Source organism: Delphinapterus leucas, chromosome 16, assembly GCF_059928025.1.
Source record: "Delphinapterus leucas isolate spDelLeu-1000000601 "Yukka" chromosome 16, BTC_Dleu_Yukka2, whole genome shotgun sequence".
NCBI classification, from domain to species: Eukaryota; Metazoa; Chordata; class Mammalia; order Artiodactyla; family Monodontidae; genus Delphinapterus; species Delphinapterus leucas.
Genome location: NC_143144.1, coordinates 60,291,784 through 60,314,303, shown reverse-complemented (window position 1 = coordinate 60,314,303; position 22,520 = coordinate 60,291,784). Strand labels below are relative to the sequence as shown.

At 36.6% G+C, this 22,520-nt stretch overlaps 1 protein-coding gene across 11 annotated transcripts in view; it reads right to left on the bottom strand.

The window, feature by feature from the left end:
• The window catches only part of BTRC (beta-transducin repeat containing E3 ubiquitin protein ligase), a 182,530-nt gene that overhangs the window by 65,777 nt on the left and 94,233 nt on the right, over positions 1-22,520 (bottom strand). For 8 of the 11 annotated variants that reach the window (XR_016388153.1, XR_016388152.1, XM_089898074.1 and 5 more), the window contains 2 exons: positions 21,542-21,619; positions 4,628-4,717 (listed from right to left, as the gene is read on the bottom strand). Coding sequence is in view for 9 of the 11 variants with exons in the window: in XM_089898074.1 (XP_089754200.1) it covers positions 4,628-4,717; positions 21,542-21,619 (168 nt within the window). In the remaining 2 variants the exon portion in view is untranslated. The remainder of the gene's footprint in view (positions 1-4,627; positions 4,718-21,541; positions 21,620-22,520) is intronic. The other 3 variants (XM_022568994.2, XM_022568998.3, XM_089898077.1) reach the window with 1 other exon arrangement.

Here is a 22,520-nt window from a genome sequence, read left to right as displayed (position 1 = left end):
CTTCAAAGTGAGCTTGGAAAAGTCACTGTACTAGTATTTCTCAGAACCTCTCTGTAATCCCCATTAACATTCACTAATTCATATAAATATTTAAAGATGGAAGAAAAAACATTACTTCTGAACTTAATTCCTGCCTCCTTTAATACAGCAATAAGCCTAATGTATAAAACATTATACTTCAGTTTTTCCAACCACATCAGCCTCAATGATATGGTTAAATCTTAATATATTCTCCACAAAGCTATTCTTTAGACCCAACAGAGAAGCTTGTGTGCAGAATGGACCATCTAACATGCTACTTGTGGAACAGTATATTAAAGAAGTCTGTTAACACGTAGTTTAAAACTCAAAAGAAACTCTGAACAGCTGAAATGCCTTATAAATAGCACAGACCCAGAGGAAGTGCAAACGTCTGCATTGTGAATTGTAGATCTTAATTACCGACAATGGCTGGTACAGCAAGTAGCACAGGAAAAAAGTGAAACAGTTGCACTGTTCATGGTTGGCAATAATTCTTCAGGAAAATATTTACTATCAATCAGTTATGAGAAAGGGGACTCTGTGCTCGTAAAACAGCACGTTGCTTCTCATACCAGGACCATTTTGCTTCAGCATAATCTGAATTTAAACAGCTTGTTTCCTGCGGATATAATTTTGGAAGTAAATAAAACAAGTCTTCTATCAAAATCTGGAGTGAGTGGAAAGGAACATCACATTTTTCTGTCTCAGTTGCAAAAAGATTATTAGTCTAAAGTAAAAAACAATAACAACAACAACTACAATACAGAACACATCTACAAAGGACTATGGAAGGGGTTTATTTTCTAAATATAAAGAGGCAGAACTTCTCCGACCTAGGCAGGAATCCAGGCAGATGTGTTCAAAAACAACTCAGTTTTAACTGTATGTGTATGTGTGTGTGTAAGGGTAAATTAGGGAAAAGCCTGAAAACAAAAATTTTCAATAATACTTGAAGTCAATAAAAATATAACAAAAATTAATGCTCTTTATTTTTCCAGTAAGCTTTCTTTACCAATTAAAAAACATCATGAAGGTTGACAATTAGGTACAACATGATTATTGATTTTAAAGATTAAATTGGAGGTCAATAATGACTGTCCATTTAAAGCTACAATAAACACAGAGCTTATCATGTTCCAAACACAAACCTCATGAACTACAGGGCTATAATTAGTAAGAAGGAAGGCTTTGGAAGAAACAAAAAACATCTCAATGCCTCCAAATATTACTTGGATTAAGTTATACTATAAAATGACCCTTCCTCCATTTTTATTTTAAAATATTTTCTTAAGACTCATTCTTCAAGTCAGAGATTCAGAAGATTATTAACCGAGGGTGGCTGTAGTTTGCCTTACAACTTTGTCTTCTTGTATTCTAAAGAGGACTAAGGGTCTCTTTTCATACACCTATTATAAAACATTTATTTTAAGATATCTCTGGCAAAGAAGTCACATACAATATATTATAGGGGTCCAAACATAACAGGATTGCTGTTTTTAAAGGGACTAACTGGTATTAATGTCTTATATAAACACTTTTCAATAATAAGGTCTTAGACTTTAACTACCATGTCCACCCAAACCAAAGTCACACCTATCAGAATTAGTTGTTTTGAACTAGAGGACCAAAATGGTTGATATCACCATATTATAGCGGCTCTCCATGGAGGTGGACATTCAAGGCCACTTTGGAGCACAATCTGAATCAACAACACATACTTGTACCAAGTTAAAAACCAATACAGCCATATCAAGTATAGCAGGTGAAACTACCCAGTTAAGGGCTAAAGGTGAAGAGCATGAAATAGGGACAAGCTTACAGACCTACAAAAATAATGGCAAGTCATTACTTTTCAAAGGGCAAGCAATAAATGAGGCCAGTAGAAGCAGCACAGAATCATGAGATACACATAACATATGTAAATAAAAAAGGGAAAATTCTTCCTATTCCTATGTTATTGGCACTTCACTGGAGACTGTTGCAAGAAAGAGAATTTTCAGCTACATGTTTTTATTGGCCATTGACCAACTGATTATTTGGCTCAGATCTGAAGCAATGAACCAGAAGATGAAGATGGGCCAATAAAAGGAATCAGAAAGTTAGGTGGGTTCCTAAACTAGGAAATGATAGAAATCATTATTAAATTAGGGTGTTTAAGGAGATGATGAAAGGATATAGGTGGCAGAGTAATGCTAAAATAAGCAAGAATGGGATGAGAGGGTCACCATTTGAGAGCAACAGAAACAGCAGCAATGAGCAAATTTATTTTCTCACTCAAGAGCATAGAAGAAATTATACCATTGTGCCAGATGCCACAAGATTTCTAACCATGCACTGCTAAAGTAGAAGGTAGGAGAGGAAAAAATAAAACCATCATACAGACATACACCAACATAGCCATGTAGCTTAGAGATCCTGGCTTACAAAGTATTGAGAAACAAAAGGAACAGATGCTCACTTGGCCAGCTCTCAATGTAACTCATTAAAATCGTCACCCTGTCCTTGGATCGGTGCTCATGCTAAGATTTTACCTTGTTTAGCCAGAAGTCACCCACTTGTGATGAAACTGAGAACAGCATGGCCAAAAAGGAAAAAGATTATTTTCAAAGGCCCAAATTATTGGTCTCCTCAATGTACAAATGCTAGATAAAAAATAGGGTCAATCAGCACTTGGCTAGTTGTGACTGTATGACTGAAAAATAAATACACGTTAATTTATAATATTCATATTTTGCAGTAAATTATTAAGACATTCTAATTTAAGAACTGAACTGATTAACTCTACCTTTTTTCACTATAACTTTTAATGAATTCCGACATTTCTTATATGGATCATTTCCAATGGTTCTATTTTGTATGATATATTTTCAGTTGATAAAGTATGTCCTTTATCAACTGAAACTACTTCATGTTTTAAGAAATAAAACAAAATAAAAAATATTGCTGCTGGGGCTCCCCTGGTGGCACAGTGGTTGAGAGTCCGCCTGCCGATGCAGGGGACACAGGTTCATGCCCCGGTCCAGGAAGATCCCACATGCCGCGGAGCGGCTGGGCCCATGAGCCATGGCCGCTGAGCCTGCGCGTCCGGAGCCTGTGCTCCGCAACAGGAGAGGCCACAACAGTGAGAGGCCCACGTACCGCAAAAAAAAAAAAAAAAAAAAAAAAAAATTGCTGTTCCTTGATTTTTGAAAACACATGATACCGACCTGGCTCTAATAATAACAGTAACAGAGACCCTGAGTGTATAGATTAAACACTAGATTAGACAATAGATTAAACTAGTTAAAGTTGGGAATGTTGTAAAAGTGACAAATCCCTGAATAATTATAAAAGGCAGTAATTTTGCAGATATGCAGAGTAGAAGTCTAGAAACAGAGCCCGTACTGTACTTTTCCTTACTCCTGGAATAATTTAAACAGCTGAAATCTAAATTTCAGTCAAAGTTCCTGAGTAATTAGAGATGGAAAATGTGAGGCATAGTTGATACAATTATTAGATTGTAAGAACTCTAATACATAAGATTATTTTTGTATTTAGGCTATAGATATGGCACACATTTATACATAAGAAACAAGAAGCTCCATATGCGTGATTAAACATACTTGTCCAGTTAGATCAAGATCACCAAAAGCGGTATTTTTATCAATAGCCGCTCAATAAATAATAATAGTGATATAATAATTGGATTTTCTATAGCATATTTCACAATCCTACAATGGTGTACTCTATACTTATTACATTTTAAAACCACCACCAAACTTATGAGAATAACTGTATATTTTTTTATACAAATCTTTTTTTTTTGGGCCACGCCACACAGGATCTTTAGTTCCCCAACCGGGGATCGAACCCGTGTCCCCTGCAGTGGAAGCAAGGAGTCTTAACCACTGGATGGCCAGGGAAATCCCACACAAATCTTATCTGTAATAATCCATAACTAGTGTCAAGCAACACATGTGAATTAGACTAAAGTGTGACCAGAACACATAATCAAAAAATTCTGCTGCAACTGATGAGAAAGAAACTCCAACTTGCAATCTGCTTTGGATAAAATGATGCCTCCTACATTCTTTTTAAAAATCCTATAATAGGAACTTCCCTGGTGGTCCAGCCGTTAAGACTCTGTGCTCCCAATGCAGGGGCCCTGGGTTCAATCCCTGGTTAGGGGACTAGATCCTGCATGCCCAACTAAAGATAAAAAGCTTGTATGGGGCTTCCCTGGTGGCGCAGTGGTTGAGTCTGCCTGCCGATGCAGGGGACACGGGTTCGTGCCCCGGTCCAGGAAGATCCCACATGCTGTGGAGCCGCTAGGCCCGTGAGCCATGGCCGCTAAGCCTGTGCGTCCGGAGCCTGTGCTCCACCAACGGGAGAGGCCACAACAGTGAGAGGCCCGCGTACAGCAAACAAACAAACAAACAAAAAAAAACAAAACAAAGATCCCACATGCCGCAACTAAGACCCAGCGCAGCCAAATAAATAAAAATAAAATAAATAAATATTTTAAAATCCTATAATAGTCTTTAATAGCAATACTGAGTAAAGATGTCTATAGATAAACCATTATTATCATGTGGTATAATACATATTGATGTGTAATATTACTTACTTTGGCCACACAATTTTCAGTCTTCATAGCAGTGCTTGCTAGACATACTGTCTCTTGATTTAAGCAGAGTCTGGCACAGCTGTTGTAGGTCTGTAAAGAGAATTTTTTGGAAATAGGTTTAAATACTGAAATACTGTCGTGTAGTTTTCAAATTCTGCCTTATTTCTCAAAATCAGCACACAAATAGATCCTATGTGTAAATACCAGATTTATGGGAGCTGCGGGACAAGGTAGACGGGGGAAGTAAAGAAAGTGAGAGCCCGAAAGTGCCACTGATGTGCCCATGAACAAGTATGTGAGCAGCAGTGACTTTACTGTATATACGAAAGGTAGGGGTGTCAGTTATTCAAAAATGGGCAAAGGACTTGAACAGAGATTATCCAAGAAGATATGCAAATGGCTAAAAGGCACATGAAAAGATGCTCAACATGACTAATCATGAGAGGAATGCAAATCAAAACTACCATAAGATACCACCTTACACCCATTAGGATGGTTACTATTAAAAAAACAAAACAAAACCAGAAAACAAGTGTTGGTGAAACTGTGGAGAAATTTGAACCCTTGTGCACTGTTAGTGGGAATGTAAAATGGTACAGCCATTGTGGAAAACAGTATAGTGGCGGTTCCTCAAAAAAATTAAAAATAGAATTACCATATGATCCAGCAATTCCAATTCTGGGTATATACCCAAAAGAACTGAAAACAGAGTCTTGATGAGATACTTGTACATCCATGTTCATAGCAGCATTATCCACAATAGCTAAAATGTGGAAGCAACCCAAGTGTCCACTGACGGATGAATGGATAAGCATTCATCTGAATGTGGTATATACATACAGTAGAATGATATCCAGCCTTAAAAAGGAAAGAAGTTCTAACATATACTGCAACATGGATGAAACCTAAGGACGGTATGCTATGTGAAATAAGCCAGTCACAAAAAGACAAACACTGTATGATTCCACTTAGATAGTCAAAACATAAAATAGAATGGTGGCTGCCAGGGGCTGGGAGAAGTGGGGAATAGGGAGTTACTGTTTAATGAGTACAGAGTTTCAGTTTTACAAGACGTTAAGAGTTATGTGGATAGAACTTCCCTGGTGGCGCAGTGGTTAAGAATCCGCCTGCCAATGTAGGGGACATGGGTTCGAGCCCTGGTCCGGGAAGATCCCACATGCCGTGGAGCAACTAAGCCAGTGCGCCACAACTACTGAGCCTGCGCTCTAGAGCCCGTGAGCCACAACTACTGAAGCCCACGTGCCTAGAGCCTGTGCTTGGCAACAAGAGAAGCCACCGCAATGAGAAGCCCACGCACCGCAACAGAGTAGCACCGGCTCACCGCAACTAGAGAAAAGCCCGCGCGCAGCAACAAAGACCCAATGCAGCCAAAAATAAAATTAAAAAAATTTTTTTAAAAAGAGTTATGCGGATGAATGGTGGTGACTATTACACAACAATGTGAATGTATTTAATATCATGAACTGTATGTTTAAGAATAGTTAAGATGGTAAATGTTATGTTACCTGTATTTTACCACAATTTAAAAAAAACACTGGTTATACTTTATTGTAATCAAACTTGCCAATATATTAATTAAAATGTTTCCTTTTAGTCTTAAGTTTTTACTGATAGTACATGTAACAGCTCTCAAACAATAGTGCATGTCAGAATCATCTGGGCTTGTTAAAACACAGATCGCTGGGTGCCATCCCCAGAGCTTCTGAGAATCTGCATTTTTAACAAGTCCCCAGCTGATGTTAATGATGCTGGTCTAAGAACACTCTTTGAGAACTATTTTTATAAATATGTGTGTTGAAATTAAAGAGAAAAATCTTAAGACGTGGGCGATCTCTTATAACCAATAATAGGAAAGAATCAAGTTTTTAAAATTCTAGATTTACAGAATAGTTGCAAAAATAGATATGAGTTCCTGTATACCCTTCCCCAGCTTTCCTTTATGTTTTTAAAAATATTTATTTATTTATTATTTTTGTCTGCATCGGGTCTTAGCTGTGGCACATGGAATCTTTCGTTACAGTGCACAGGCTCCTCTCTAGTTGTGGTGCACGGGCTCCTCTCTAGTTGTGGCATACGGGCTCTGTAGTTGCAGCGCGTGGGCTCTCTAGTTACAGGACGTGGGCTTGCTCAATAGTTGCAGTGCATGGGCTTAGTTGCCCTGCAGCATGTGGGATCTTAGTTCCCCCACCAGGGATCGAACCCGCGTCCCTTGCATTGGAAGCTGGACTCTTAACCACTGGACCACCAGGGAAATCCCCCAGCTTCCCTTTATGTTGATGTCTTACACAACCACAGAACATTTATCAAAACTAAGGAATTAACTTTGGTACAATATAAAGTTAAGAACTTATTTGAGTTTCACCAGTTTTTCCACTAACATCCTTTCTCTGTTCAGGATCTAATCCAAGATCCCACATTGCATTTAGTTGCTGTGTATCCTTAGTTTCCTCTAACCTGTGACAATTCCTCAGTCTTTGCTTGTCTTTCACGATTCTGACACTTCTGAAGAGTACTGATTAATCTACAGAATGTCCCTTTGTTTGGGTTTGTCTCATGTTTTCTCATGATCAGATTGAGGTTATACATTATTGGGAAGGATACAACAGAGGTAATATGCCCTTCTCAATGCATCAAGTCAAGAGGTATGTTGCTGAGTGTTTCTGGTGATATTAACCTTGACCACTTGCCTAAGGTTGTGTCTGCCAAGATTCTCTATTATAAGCTTATTATTTTTCCTTTAGAAATTACTAAATATATTGTGGGAAATACTTGAAGACTATGCAAATATTTTGCTTCTGCTTCAACTTTTGCCTGCTAATTGTAGCATACTGGTGGATCTTGCCTGTTGTAATTTTTACTGTGGTGTTCTAATGGTGACTTAAATTTCTCTTTCCATCTACATCTATTAATCGGAATTCTTCTTAAGGAAGCGCTATAGTTCTTCCCATCTGTTTACTTATTCATTTATGTATTTATTTATATTAGCAATGGATGCATAGATATTTTAAATAATTCATTTTGGTCAATTATCATTCTTTGGAAAAGAGTAAATAGACAAGAATAAAATTTAAGAAAATAGGGAAAAATAACATTATAAATTTGGTTTTCCATTTAAACAAGTTAAACTTTTAGAAATTTATCCATTTGTTTTATTCTTATATTGTTTAAGTTGAAATTATTTCAAACACGTATTTTAAAAGAATAAACAATCATTTGACATTAGTGTACAGGCACTACTGGGACATGTACTAATACATTCTGGACTCAGGTTCAGTACTTCTTTTGCAACTGCTAATACCACAAACACTATTCATGTACAGACAACACAATTAAAAAAAAGATTAATTTATTTTTGGCTGTGTTGGGTCTTAGTTGTGGCACACAGGATCTTCGTTGAGGCATGTGGGATCTTTCGTTGTGGCACACAGGCTCTTCACTGCGGCGTGTGGGCTTCTCTCTAGTTGTGGCGTGTGGGTTTTATTTCTTCTCTAGCTGTGGCACGCAGGCTCCAGGGCAAGTGGGCTCTGTAGTTGTGGCACACGGGTTCCAGAGTGCGTGGGCTCTGTAGTTTATGGCACACGGGCTCTAGCTGAGGCGCGCGAGCTCAGTAGTGGTGGCGTGCAGGCTTAGTTGCCCCGCGGCATGTGGGATCTTAGTTCCTGGACCAGGGGTCAAACCCGCATCCCCTGCATTGGAAGGCAGATTCTCTACCATGGGACCACCAGGGAAGTCCCGACAACACAATTTTTTTTTTAACATCTTTACTGGAGTATAATTGCTTTACAATGGTGTGTTAGTTTCTGTTTTATAATGAAGTGAATCAGCTATACATATACATATATCCCTACATCTCCTCCCTCTTGTGACTCCCTCCCACCCTCCCTATCCCACCCCTCTAGGTGGTCACAAAGCACCAAGCTGATCTCCCTGTGCTATGCAGCTGTTTCCCACTAGCTATCTATTTTACATTTGGTAGTATATATAAGTCCATGCCACTCTCTCACTTCGTTCCAGCTTACCCTTCCCCCTCTTCATGTCCTCAAGTCCATTCTCTACGTCTGCATCTTATTCCTGTCCTGACTCCAGGTTCTTCAGAACCTTTTTTTTTTTTTTTTAAGATTCCATATATATGTGTTAGCATACAGTACTTGTTTTTCTCTTTCTGACTTATTTCACTCTGTATGACAGACTCTAGGTCCACCCACCTCACTACAAATAACTCAATTTCATTTCTTTTTATGGCTGAGTAATATTCCACTGTATATATGTGTCACATTTTCTTTATCCATTCATCTGTTGATGGACACTTAGGTTGCTTCCATGTCCTGTCTATTGTAAATAGAGCTGCAATGAACATTGTGGTACATGACTCTTTTTGAATTACAGTTTTCTCTGGGTATATGCCCAGTAGTGGGATTGCTGGGTCATATGATAGTTGCGTTTTTAGTTTTTAAGGAACCTCCATACTGTTCTCCAGAGTGGCTCTATCAATTTATATTCCCACCAACAGTGCAGGAGGGTTCCCTTTTCTCCACACCCTCTCCAGAATTTATTGTTTGTAGATTTTTTGATGATGGCCACTCTGACTGGTGTGAGGTGACACCTCATTGTAGTTTTCATTTGCATTTCTCTAATGATTAGTGATGTTGAGCATCCTTTCATGTGTTTGTTGGCAATCCGCATATCTTCTTTGGAGGAATGTCTCTCTAGGTCTTCTGCCCATTTTTGGATTGGGGTGTTTGTTTTTTTGATATTGAGCTGCATATGCTGCTTATAAATTCTGGAGATTAATCCTTTGTCAGTTGCTTCATTTGCAAATATTTTCTTCCATTCTGAGGGTTGTCTTTTCATCTTGTTTATGGTTTCCTTTGCTGTGCAAAAGCTTTTAAGTTTCATTAGGTCCCATTTGTTTATTTTTGTTTTTATTTCCATTTCTCTAGGAGGTGGGTCAAAAAGGATCTTGCTGTGATTTATGTAATCTGACAACACAATTTTTTTTTTTTTTTGCAGTATGCGGGCCCCTCACTGCTGTGGCCTCTCCCATTGCAGAGCACAGGCTCCGGATGTGCAGGCTCAGTGGCCACGGCTCACAGGCCTAGCCACTCCACGGCACACGGGATCTTCCCGGACTGGGGCACGAATCCACGTCCCCTGCATTGGCAGGCGGACTTTCAACCACTGCGCCACCAGGGAAGCCTCTGACAACACAATTTTAAAAAAATGAAACTTAATGTGTTTTTAAGACATTTATGAAGCAATTGATATATACTAAATAAAATAAAACTTTAAGTCAAAGAGTTCTGGTTCCAATAATGGCAGAGATGTTTGTATTAGATTAACCCCTTCTCAGGTAACAATTACAAACTATGGAAAAAATGTTTTAAAATAACAAAGGCACTAGAGGTTGACCCAAAGTAGGCAGAAATTGGCGGGAGATTTGGACTGACTTTGAAAAAGGAGAATCACACTGGGTAAGATCCATGTTTACGTGCTTTTTCCCTGAGGGTACTCACTAGGCTATTTGGTGCAGGGTGACTAAAATTCAGTTAGAAAGCCACAGCCTACCAGCTTGAGATGTCAGAAGATGGAGTTCAGGGCAGCCATAGTGGCTAGAAATTGAGAAGAAAAATAGAAAGAGACAGGGCAGGGATGAAGCATCAAAACATGCATATAAATTTCCCTCAAATCCATGGCTAACCCTCAAACTACTTACATAAATGGGAGACTCCAAATATTCCAATCGAAAGTAAAAGTTAGAAGACTGAAAGATCTGAGCAGAGGCTCCAGCTACTGCCCATGAGGGGAGACAGGTTTTGAATTTGATTCCTACTAAACTAGAGGGGCTTAATAAGTGTCTCAAACTTTCCATTGAAAACTTAGAAAGACCCTGCATTTAGACTAAAGAGTAAGTCTTCAGGACTAAGGGATGTGCCTCAGGACTAAGGTCAAAACCAAAACACACCTGCCCTAACAAACATAAACCAAGACTGTATGAAGTCACAGTGGTCAGCCAGTAAGATAATCAGAGGAAGATAAAAGAAACCAGTCTCCACAATGTATTGTTTATAATGTTCACTATACAATCAAAAACACTAGACATGAGAAGAAAATAAATGGGACCCATAGTAAAGAGAAAAAGAAATCAATAGAAAATAACCCCAAGATGATCTAGTTATGGGAATCAGTACATAAAGGCTCTACAGAAGCTATAACAAATATGTTCAACAACTTAAAGAAAGATACAATCACAATGAGTAAACAGATGGAAATTTTCACCCTTAAAATAAAAAACTAAAATGAACCAAACAAATTCTAGAAATTAAAAATTTACGGGATGGACTTAAAAGCAGGTTGGAGATGCCAGAAGAAAAGGCCAATGAACTTCAGAGACAGATTCAACTGAAATAATCTGAAGAACAGAAAGAGTAAAAGAAAAAAGAACAGAGTCTCAGCCACCTGTGGGACAATTTTCAATGCTCTAACATTGTGTAATTGGAGACCCAGAAGAGAGGCAAGAATGAGGCACAAAAAGTTATAAAAATAGTGACCAAATATTTCTAAAATTTGGTGAAAACCATTGGCTTACTGATCTAAAATAAGCAAACCCCAGAAGATTAATACAAAAAAACCCAAAATCAGAAAACAAGACCTAGGCCCAACACAGTCAAAACTGCTGAAAACCAATGACCAAGACAAAACTTTAAATGCAGCCAAAGAAAAAAGGGATGCTGCATACATGGGAGTAACAATATAAATAATGGCAGGTTTTTCACCATAAACAATGAAGGTCAGAAGACAAGGGAACACTATTTTTTTTTTTGGTTGCACCTCGCAGCTTGTGGGATCTTAGTTCTCCGACCAGGGACTGAACTGGGCCCTTGGCAGTGAAAGTGCCAAGTCCTAACCACTGCACCACCACGGAATTCCCTGGGGAACATGATTTTTTTAAGTGCTAAAAGGAAAAAACTCAAACCAGGTTTCTTACCATTAGAAAAGAGAATTACAAATATGTAGAGGGAGAAATCTAAAACAAACTCTGTGTCACTGTATTGGAACTGGAGGTATCAGTGTGAACTCATGGTTTTCAAAATATATAATATAGATGTAAAATAAAAGTTAATGCTTAAATCTTGGCTTCTAAATATCATTCTTCACTAAAAGGAACCATAGTTCCCTGGAGAAATGGTTGATTCCAGGATTGGACAGGGTAAATACAAGATGAACCTGGAAACACTCAAGGAATGTTGGACATACATCAGAGGAGCATAGATGCCAGCCTAAATGGGCTCTCACTGGCCCAAAATGGAAGAGTATTAAAATAAAATAAAATATATTAATAGTTCACAATCTGTTGAATAAAATAAGACACATTTCTTGAAAGACACAAATTACCAAAACTGACACAATAAGAAATAGAAAATCTAGACGGCTCTATATCTATTAAGGAAGTCGAAATTATTAAAAACCACTCCACATAAATTTTAAAAAAATCTTCGCACAAAGAAAACTTCTGGCCCAGACAGTTTCACTGGTGAATTCTATTAAATATTAAGGAAGAAGAACATCAGGATCATATACAAACACTTTTAGAAAATGGAGGAGGAAGGAAAGACTTCCTTCCTCATTTTATAAGGCTCATTTTATAAGGCCAGCATAACCCTGACACCAAAACATGACAAAGACATTTGAAAAAAAACTACAGACCAATACCCCTCATGAACACAGACACAAAACTTCTTAATAAAGTCAATTAATGTAATTCTCCATATTAATAGAATGGGGAGGTGAATTTGACAAAATTAAACACCCATTCATGATTTAAAAAAAAAAAAGACCTCAGCAAGGTAGGAATAAAAGGGAACTTCTTCAATCCCATAAAGGGCATCTAAAAAATTTCAACTAACATCATATTTAGTCGCAAAAGACGTAATACTCCCTCTCAACTGGGAACAAGGCGAAGATGCCCTCTTACCACATTTATTTAACATTATAGGGAGGCCTTAGCCATTCAAATAAAGCAAGAAAAAGAACAAAAGGCAAAGAGGTTGGAAAAGAAAAAATAAAATTCTCTTTATTCACAAATGATAGTAAACAAGATCAACAGTCAAACACCAATTGCATTTATATAATATAGCAACAGAGAATGAGAAAGGTTTACAATAGCATTAACAAACATTAAATACTTAGGAATAAATCTAACAAACTGTGTAAGAAATGTACACTGAAAACTAAAAAACACTGCTTAGAAAAATTTAAAAAGACAAACGGAGATACAGACCCTGTCTGCACACTGGAAGACTCAATATTATTATTATTATTATTATTATTATTATTTTTTGCGATATGCGGGCCTCTCACTGTTGTGGCCTCTCCTGTTGTGGAGCAACAGGCTCCGGACGCACAGGCTCAGCGTCCATGGCTCACGGGCCCAGCCACTCCGCGGCATGTGGGATCTTCCCGGACCGGGGCACGAACCCGTGTCCCCTGCATCGGCAGGCGGACTCTCAACCACTGCGCCACCAGGGAAGCCTGACTCAACATTATTGAGAGGTTAATTCTACTCAAATGAATATATAGTTTCAAAAAAAATCCAAATCAACACCCCACAGACTTCTTTGTCATAGAAATTCTAACTTGATTCTAAAATTTACATAGAAGTGTAAAAGTACCTAGAATAGCTAAAACAATATTAAAAATTAAAATGTGGAGGACTCACATTACCTGATTTCAAGAATTATTAAAATTACAACAATCAAGACAGTGTAATATTTGGTGCAAGGATAGACACCTCTAAAAAAAATAGAGGACTTTGAGCTCATCTTGTGTGTCATGCAGGGACATGAAGTAGGAGTTGGTCAGTGCCTCAGACACTGTTACCCTTTGCTCTGCATACAGCAGCAAGCAGCCTCTTTTCCAGGAGGTTCAGAAATAGACCACACTTGTACAGCCAACTGATTTTTGAGAAAGGCACCCATGTAATTCAATGGAGGAAAGGAAAGCCTTTTCAACGATGGTTCCAAAACAACTGAATAAAAAAGTATGGGGATTGTACAACACAGAGAAGATAGCCAATATTTTAAAATAACTATAAATGTAGTATAACCTTTAAAAACTGTGAATCACTATACTGTACACCTGTAACATATGATACATCAACTATACTTCAATAAAAAATATAAATAATAAATGAGCAAACAAATACTAGCCAACCAAACAATCAGAAAATAAGCACAATGAAATGTTAACAATAAACTGCAGGAAAAAATAAATAAACTATCTTAAAAATTTTCAGTCAAAAAAAAGCATGGGGAAAATATGAGCCTCAAACTCTACTTCACAGTACACTTAAGAATTAATTTGAAATGGATCAGACTTCAAGGTAAAAGCTAAAACTTATAAAGCTTCTATCACTAGAACAAAACCTAGAATATCTTCATAATCATGGGGTAAGGGTTGATTGAATGGACTTCATTCAAAAATTAGAAACTTTTCATCAAAACACACCATGAATAAACAGGCAAGATATAGACTGTGAGAACACATATCTGAAAGAGGACTATCTAGAACTCAATAATAAAGAAGACAATGCAATTTTTTAATGGCAAAAAACCAGATACTTCGCAAAAGAAAATATGTGAATAGTCAAAAAGCACAGGAAAAGTATTTAACACATGCTCACCAAAAAAGCTTAAAGAGCATTCATAGCAACTTCATTTATAAAAACGGAAATAGCTCAAGTGTCCATCAAAAGAATGGAAAACAAACTGTAGCATATTTATTCAATGGAATTTACTGTACAATAAAAGAGAATAAACCACTGATAAACACAGAAGTATAGATGAACCTCATAAGCATTATGCTGAGTGACAGTGAGACCCCCAACATGGATGATTCTATTACATAAAATTCAAGAAAGGCGAAACTAATCTATGACAGGAAGCTGATCAATGTTTGATTCATTGTGGGTGGGGAAACTGGGAAGGAGAACAAGGGAACTTTCTTGGGTAATGAAAATGTCCTATAGCTTGATTGGGGTGGTGGTTACACAATTGTAAAGACATCAAAAATTTATTGATTATGCAATTAATATCTATATAATTCACTGTATGAAAACTTTATTTCAATAAAAATATAAAAGTCTGCAGTTAATATTTAGGGGATAAAGTATTAGAGGTCTGTCCAGTTAATTAATAAAAATGTTATTTTATTTTTCTGAATAAAATAGTCATGGCAGGTAGAAAACTAATTTTTCCTCCAAAATTCCTTTTCCCCTCAGAAATGAGTATAACACACTCAGGGGAACATTAGGGAACCTGTGGGAGCTTCTAGAGTAAGGATATATATAGGTTTTTATTTTCTAGACATTCCATCTGTAAAATGGGTATATGATCTTCTTTTTCCCCAAAGGAAGTCACCTAGATTAGTAAACCAAAGCTGATCACAGTCCTTAGACCACTCTGAAATAAAAAAGCTTTCTAAAGAATCAAATATTTTACATTCAGTATTTTACTATTATAAGACTCCTTCCAGCTAAATAAACTAGTGAGTATAAGAGCCACAGGCAAGATAGGTTCTGTACCCAGGCAACATCTGAAAAGGTAGCTTCATTGCTAAACCAGAGACAGAGTTTTGTGCTAGAGTACTTTAATATGTTTTTATATTGCATATAAAGCACATAAGCATAAACCAGTAAGATGCCTTGCTGAAAACTACCTTCTTTGTGAAAGCAGGCTGTAATTCTGAACAAGTTTTCAATTTTCACACTGCTGCTAGGGTAAAACATTTTAAAGAGTTTAATTTTTTACAATGGATTCAATGACATAGGATTATCTAACAAAGTAATGGCTAATCAATAGAAGGTTTAGTTGTCAGGTGAAACATATAACACACTAAAAGGGATTGATTGCCAGACTTCTCCTTATTTACTAGAAGGTATATATTTAAAATGACACAAACTTGTTACCAGGCTGCATTCTTTTAACCTTGCAAAAAGCTGCTTAAGAAATCTGTTCAGCAGCCGTATAGCAAAACAAGATACAGTTATAATGAAAATGGTTAGTAATTAGGGGGTGGGGAGGGGTACACAGGGACCTTCATATTTATATATATATATATATATATATATAAAATAAATACATTAAATCAAGTCCCCAGTAGGAATGTGGGATAGAAAAAGCAAACTAAAAAGTGACATCTAGGGAAGGTGGAACTGGGCTTTAAAAAATGGCACAATGATGCTACCAAATCTCATTCAGTAGATGCAAAGTTGTATCTGATCTCATTCCATGTTGCTCTTAGGGCAGATTTTTTAAGGATTCACACAACTGGATACAATAGCCCCTCCCACCTTTTTAATGGTACATCCAGATTAAGCACTGAACACAAAATAAATTAGGCCCATATGGACTTCAACCAACATATAAGCTGTTTCCTTTATAATTTATTCACAATATCTCAAGTCTCTATATGAAAATACACTTTTTATGGTCATTACAACCCAGGAGTTCAATAATATTTTTTCTACTAAGTCAGCGATTACACAATTTATCAAAGAACGATTACACTGAAATAAAAATAAAACAAAATACCAACCCCCTATACAGTCTTCCTTCCTCAAAGTAATTTTAAGAAAGCTCGTTATTAAATTGCTTGTTTTTGAAGAAGGGTTTTTGTAGCTAGACACATATTGCAAAAACCATTTTTAAAAAAAAAGTTATTAGACTCTGAAGGATTCAGCCAAAATGGGACGTTAAATAAACAAATCACTTCATCAGACTTGGAAAGATCATTTTTGTCTTACTTAAGGGACCTACATTAATTACCTTCAAGGTCTTTTTTATGGACTATTTAAAATAAGTACAATTTATTTATTTATTTCAAATGAGGTGCTTCTTCCAAAGTATTAAATAATGTCTACAAATGCAAAAGCATTTTTATAAATAGGTAATTAAAACAGATGACTAAAATTAAGTCAAGCTGCAAAACATTATCCACGATGCACTACGGTTTGTTTTTTTTTAATAAACATTTCAGGCAATTTTTTTCCATCCAAAGCCCAAAGCACTTCAGGAAAAAAAAAAGAGGTAGGAAGTTTCTTAGGGGGAAAAAACACACATATATAATGAAATAATGCCAAACCCCAAACTAAAGTATTTACAAGATAGTCCCTGAAGCATAGTTTGTCATATTGCAATTACACCTTGCCTACTGCCAAGACAAAGTGCTTACTATTGCCACTAGGGGGAGAAATGTCTTAACACAAAGCAAAGGCAGATAGGGAATGGATTTTCTTGAGCAATTATCAGAACAAAGCTCCCTTGGCTGTGTGTACCTTCTAATTACTCAATACAATTAAAATGACTAACCTAAAACAAATAGGAAAAAAATCTGTCTGCCTGATATCAGGGACTTCATTAAACCTTTCCCCCTCATCAGTCAAATTAGAAAGAAGGGAATGCCATTATATACAAACATTACAGAGCTATCAAAGGAAGTAAAATTCAGTGACTTTCTCTCCCTTTTTTTTTTTTAAAGGAAGAAAAGTGGTTCTCTTGAAAAAAGAAATGTCGTGGTATTTACCCATCTGGATGCTGCTTGAAAACAAATTGTCCTCCAAAGAGCAGAAATACAGTATGTTTTCTCTCAGTTCACTGGCTTATGAATGACTTTTTGTTGTTGTTGTTTTGTTAATACACACGATAATGTCATTTTCTGTGTCAGTGATGTGGTTGTTCCTCCTACTCAGCCAACTGTATAAAGGAGCTATGCCAATCAGACCTCCATGCTTACGCTGGGTTGTTTTAACTTTTAAGTTCTTCACCGCTGTTTTTTGTGCATCTACTCCAAGGTAATGTTTAGAACAACATAGGAATTGGGGGGAGAGGTGGGGGAAGGTGGTAGGAAAGGAAAACAGCTACTTATTCCTTCTAAAAGGCTTATGTAGTTCCTTTTATAAGGCCCAGTCATTAACAGAAGATGACAACAGAGTCATTTTTCTTTCAGCTGACAATTGTGACATTTTTCCAGCAGCATGCAAGGTGTTGAAAACCTAGCAGCTGTTACCTCCTGGGATGAAGATACTTTTTTATCCTCCCTTGACAGTTTAACTCAGTGGGTCAGCACCTTTAAAGACTGCAAAGTATCCTTGAAGAGGATGGAAGCTTGAATTACTGCTCCCTCCCTAATCAATGTAAACCCTCACTGCAGGTGAAGTCTCCATCTATAGAGGTGCATGGGGGAGGAAAATGTAATGCCCTGAGCCAGATGGTTTTTATCTTGTTTTTAAAGAATAAAGGAACAAGCTAACAAGGGAGACAGCTACTTTGTTAGCTTCTTGGCCTCTCTCATGGCTTTGCATCCCCAGGGTTCCAGCTACACAAGAGAAAGAATACAGAAAAACGTAAACACTTAAAGAAACATAACTAGAGGGCTGGCATCATGCTGCTTTCAAAGAGTTGAGAGAGCACTACTCAATGCTTTATTTATCATTACCCACGTTCTCAGGATGGTAAGTGGACACATACACAAAGGGAATGGGGGATGGGAGAAGGATTAGACAGAGGTCACAATTTACTCAATTACAGAGAAAGGCAGGGTTGACAGATCCTATTAGCACCAATGTGAAGCAAAGAAGGAGTTGCATGTTGTAAGGTTATGTTTTCAAAAAGTAATGAGTACTTTCATGTATCCTCCCAGGCCTTTGCCCTTGTTTGCAGATATGAATAAAAGCTATGAACACATCTGCTATGGTTTTCTTGGCTTCACATTCTAGGAATAAAAGTAAAAAGAAAATTGTAGCTACTTTGTACGTCCTTTAAATAAATGTTTACACTTAATGCCAAGATGTCAGAAGATTATTCAAAAGCTGAGAAAATTTAAAGAATACATTGCATTTCTTTCCCCCGCCCTGAACTCTACTGCCTTCTGATGCTGGAAATGAAATGGAAAAGCAGGTATACAAAATGACTTGGTGACACAGGGAGTAATGTCTCGTGACTTTCTCCTTCAATAGTTTCTTTTTCTGCTAAGGTCTTTGTCAAGTTTTGGAATTATGGTTATGGTAACCTCATAATACAAGTCAGGGAGTGTTCTTTCCTTCTCTATTTTCTATTTTGGTGTTATTTATTCCTTAAACGTTTGATAGAGTTCACCAGGAAACCATATGGGCCTTTTGATAATTCAATTTTTTTAATAGACATATGGCTATTCAAATTTTGTTTCACCTTGTTTTGGTTTCAGTAAGTTGTGTTTTTCAAGGAATTCATCCATATCATGGAAGAAGCCAAATTTTTGGCTTAAAGTTATTTGTAATATTCCCTTTTACCCTTTTAATGTCTGTAAGAACTGTAATGATAATACTTCTTTCAGCTCCTCCAGTAGTTAAATAACTCCAAGTTTTAACAGGCAGTGGTCATATCCTATCAACAATGGTAAAACTATACTTTAGAATAATATATATAAGCTCTAAAATTAGTTTAAAACAACATTAAATTTATTAGAACATAACTTAGCATTTTAAAATCAGTGGTGAAAGAGTTCCTGAAACCCCATTAGAAATAGTCTGCAAAAGAATCTCAAGGGACTGGCCCACATGATGCAAATCCTACTTACATCAACACTAGGTAAAAGGCAGCTTTGACATCTTTTTATCTATAATAACTTGACTAAAGGTGGGGTGGGGGGAGCAAATGGCACTTCATTATTGTCATATGCATTAGCGAAAAGAGGGAGTTTAGACAGCTTATATACTACATCCTACATTAAAAAACTTGGCGGTGGCATAATCAAGTTCAGGGCAATCCTGGACAGCTGCCCTGTGACCTGCTTCTATTGACCCCTGCTATTCATCACTCATCCCTAAGACTGAGAGGGCAAGCTCCTAGGGAGTGACCACCACAATAGACAGACACAAGCCAACAGTAATCTGGTTCGAGCAAAAAACCAGATGGCACTGCAATAAATTTACAAATCTGCATTCATGGGGCTGTTAAAACACCCAGAAGCTAAAAGACTCCGAGTGCCCCAGGAGGATCTCCTACTTCCCCGTTTCTAAAGGCCATTTCTCTTTCCAAGAACATTGAGTTCATGCTCTTCACAAAGAGAATGGAGATAAAACCCTTTACAAAGAAAGGAGGGGGAAAAGCCTCATGACCTAATTAATCTCCAGAGCTTGGATCTCAACACTGAATGACAGATATTAGAAAAATCAGTTTGGAGCACTAGGAGGACAAACAAAACAAACCCCAAAACGGTTGTTATATTAAAGCAGAGGGGGTAAAGAGAACCTGCTAAAAAAGCAATGAAAAAAACAACATTATTTCAAATACTGCACACAACAGATCTTGCAAGTATAAAATGATTCAATAATGTATGCATTTATTTTTTAAATGAATCAGATTAGTCCCATGTGTGACCTGCTGGTCCATCTGTATGTGCTGGACTTAATAGGCACGATTCTCTCTCTTGCTTCGGTTTGAAGTATGAGAGAGATAAATTTAGTTTAATTTTCAACAGATCAGCCTATCCATTTTCCAAATGGACCATCTGGATCAGCCTATTAAAATTAATTTATAACTTTGCAGAGTGAAAATTCGTTTGTTAGCTTAAATAAAGTTGCCAAAACTTTTTGTCATGTCATTGTTTTCTGACAGTTGTTTCTGTATAGTGGGGCAGAGTGTTTCCACCTCCAAATTTATCTTAATTCAATTTTGTCCTATATATTTAGATTTATAGATCAGGTGTTTATCTCCAAATAGTTAAAGCTCTAACTGAACAATATCAATCCCTGATCTTTTGGCTATTTAACAAAGCTTCCTGAACTGATTCAATTCTACTTACCACACAATTTTTATAAAAGAAATTTTACCCATCCAAAAATGTTTTAACATATAGTAAATAAAAAAGTAAATAAAAAATGAGTGTCACAATTTCAACTACCTTTCCCCTAAATTAACACTGTCTACAACCTATAGAGTTAGAAGGCAGAAGTAGAAATGCTTTGGCAACACTGAGATCTGGGTTTCAAATCACTGACTTGCTAAATAAACAAGTCATCGAATCTCTCTCAGCCTCCATTTTCTTCATCTATAAAATGGAAATCATATCTAGCAACTTTACGGGGTTATTGTGAGAGTGAAGTAAAATAAGTATCAGGTTCATGGTAGGTGCTCAACAAATATTTAATCTATTCTCCTTTTTCTTAGAATAATGCCATAAATGCAAGTAAAATAATTTTTACTACTGCTGGCAATACTGTAAGAACTTGTTTTTGTTGCCAGTGAGGGATGGAAGATGTTAGAGGTTGCTACAGGCAGTGAGAAAAGCCAATATTTTGACCAAATGTTTTTGAACATTTTAATTTTTAAAAACAGAGCACCATGGAATTGAACTTTCAAAGAAAAAGTTTGAGGAGTGGGGGCACTGTGGTGAGTAAAAATTATTTTAAAGTTGTCATTAATAACGGCCTTTACTTCTAGAAAAAGCAAACAAATATTGCTTAGACTAAGAGGAGCTAACTTCATCATAGGTAGATCCCTTTTGATTATTATTTTTTTTTAATGTATGAAAAATCTTAATAGAAAAGTAAGGTTTAAAGAGAACTATTCTACTACCTGCACTTAAGATGCACTTCAGGTTATTTTTCCTAAACAAGAAACTTTTTCTTTGATTTTGTTTTCACTACACATAAACAATTGACTGCCCTGTACTTGTATACCTAGGATATTTTTTAAATGATTGGGAAAACAATGTAACTGACTGAAATTGATGGCTAGAGCCAGACCAACTTCAGAGTACTCTTAATTTAAGCTCCAGTACTTAACGAATGGCAAATTGAGGGTTTCCTATCTTTTATTTTGTTGTTGGTAGCTTTTTAAGTAAGACTGAATTTCATACCTGTCTAAGTGAATTCTTCTCTGGTATTATCTTCCTAGGGGGTTCGCCATTATTACAGTCTTCTCTCTCTGAGGAATTCTGTGAAAGAAAGTAAGCTTTAATTCAGTTCTCATTATCTTCAATCTTATTCTGTGGGAGTAAACTGAATTACATTTTTAATTCTGTAAGCTAGAATACCGTGTATATTTATGCATTTGTTCATTTGAAGATTTATATACATACAGACATACACTTATGTAAAGGAAAACATATGCCCATGTATATAAATAAATATATGTAGGGATCTAGGTGGAAAAGTATTTCATCTATATTTAAGCACTGCCTAGCAGATCATATTCATTATAAGTCTAGTTTATTGTTCTTTGGCACTGGACACAAGAAAGCTCCAGTCTATACTTAGCTGATAACAACTTAAACCAGGATTATTGCTTTCTCTTTTAAATAATTAGTTTTAAACCATACTAAATGTTTGGTCCAAGTTCTCATGTCTGGATCCTAAAAACAATTAGTTATTTCTCTTTCTCTTTTCTCTGATTTGATTTTCTTTTCTTTATTAAAAAGAGCATAGTGCTTAGTTAGCTCAAAGCAATAAAATTTATCAGTAGTTTAAGATTAGAGTCCACTCTTGCCATTATCACTTCAAACAGCAGCTACAAGGCCCTAAAACATCAGTGAGATTTTTAAATACTTAAAAAGAGGGAAATAAACAATTCAACTGCAAGCGAGTTCAGAGTTCTAAATATCAACAGAGTAAAAGCCAACCCACAAAATGGGAAAAAATTTTGCAAATCATTTACTGATAAAGGATTAACATCCAGAATATAGAGAGAAGTTGTAAAAACTCAGCAACAAAAAAACAGAACCTGATTAAAAAATGGGCAAAGGACTTGAATAGACATTTATCCAAGAAGATATACAAATGACCACCAAGCACATGAAAGGATGGTCAACATCACTAATCATTTCAGAAATGAACAGC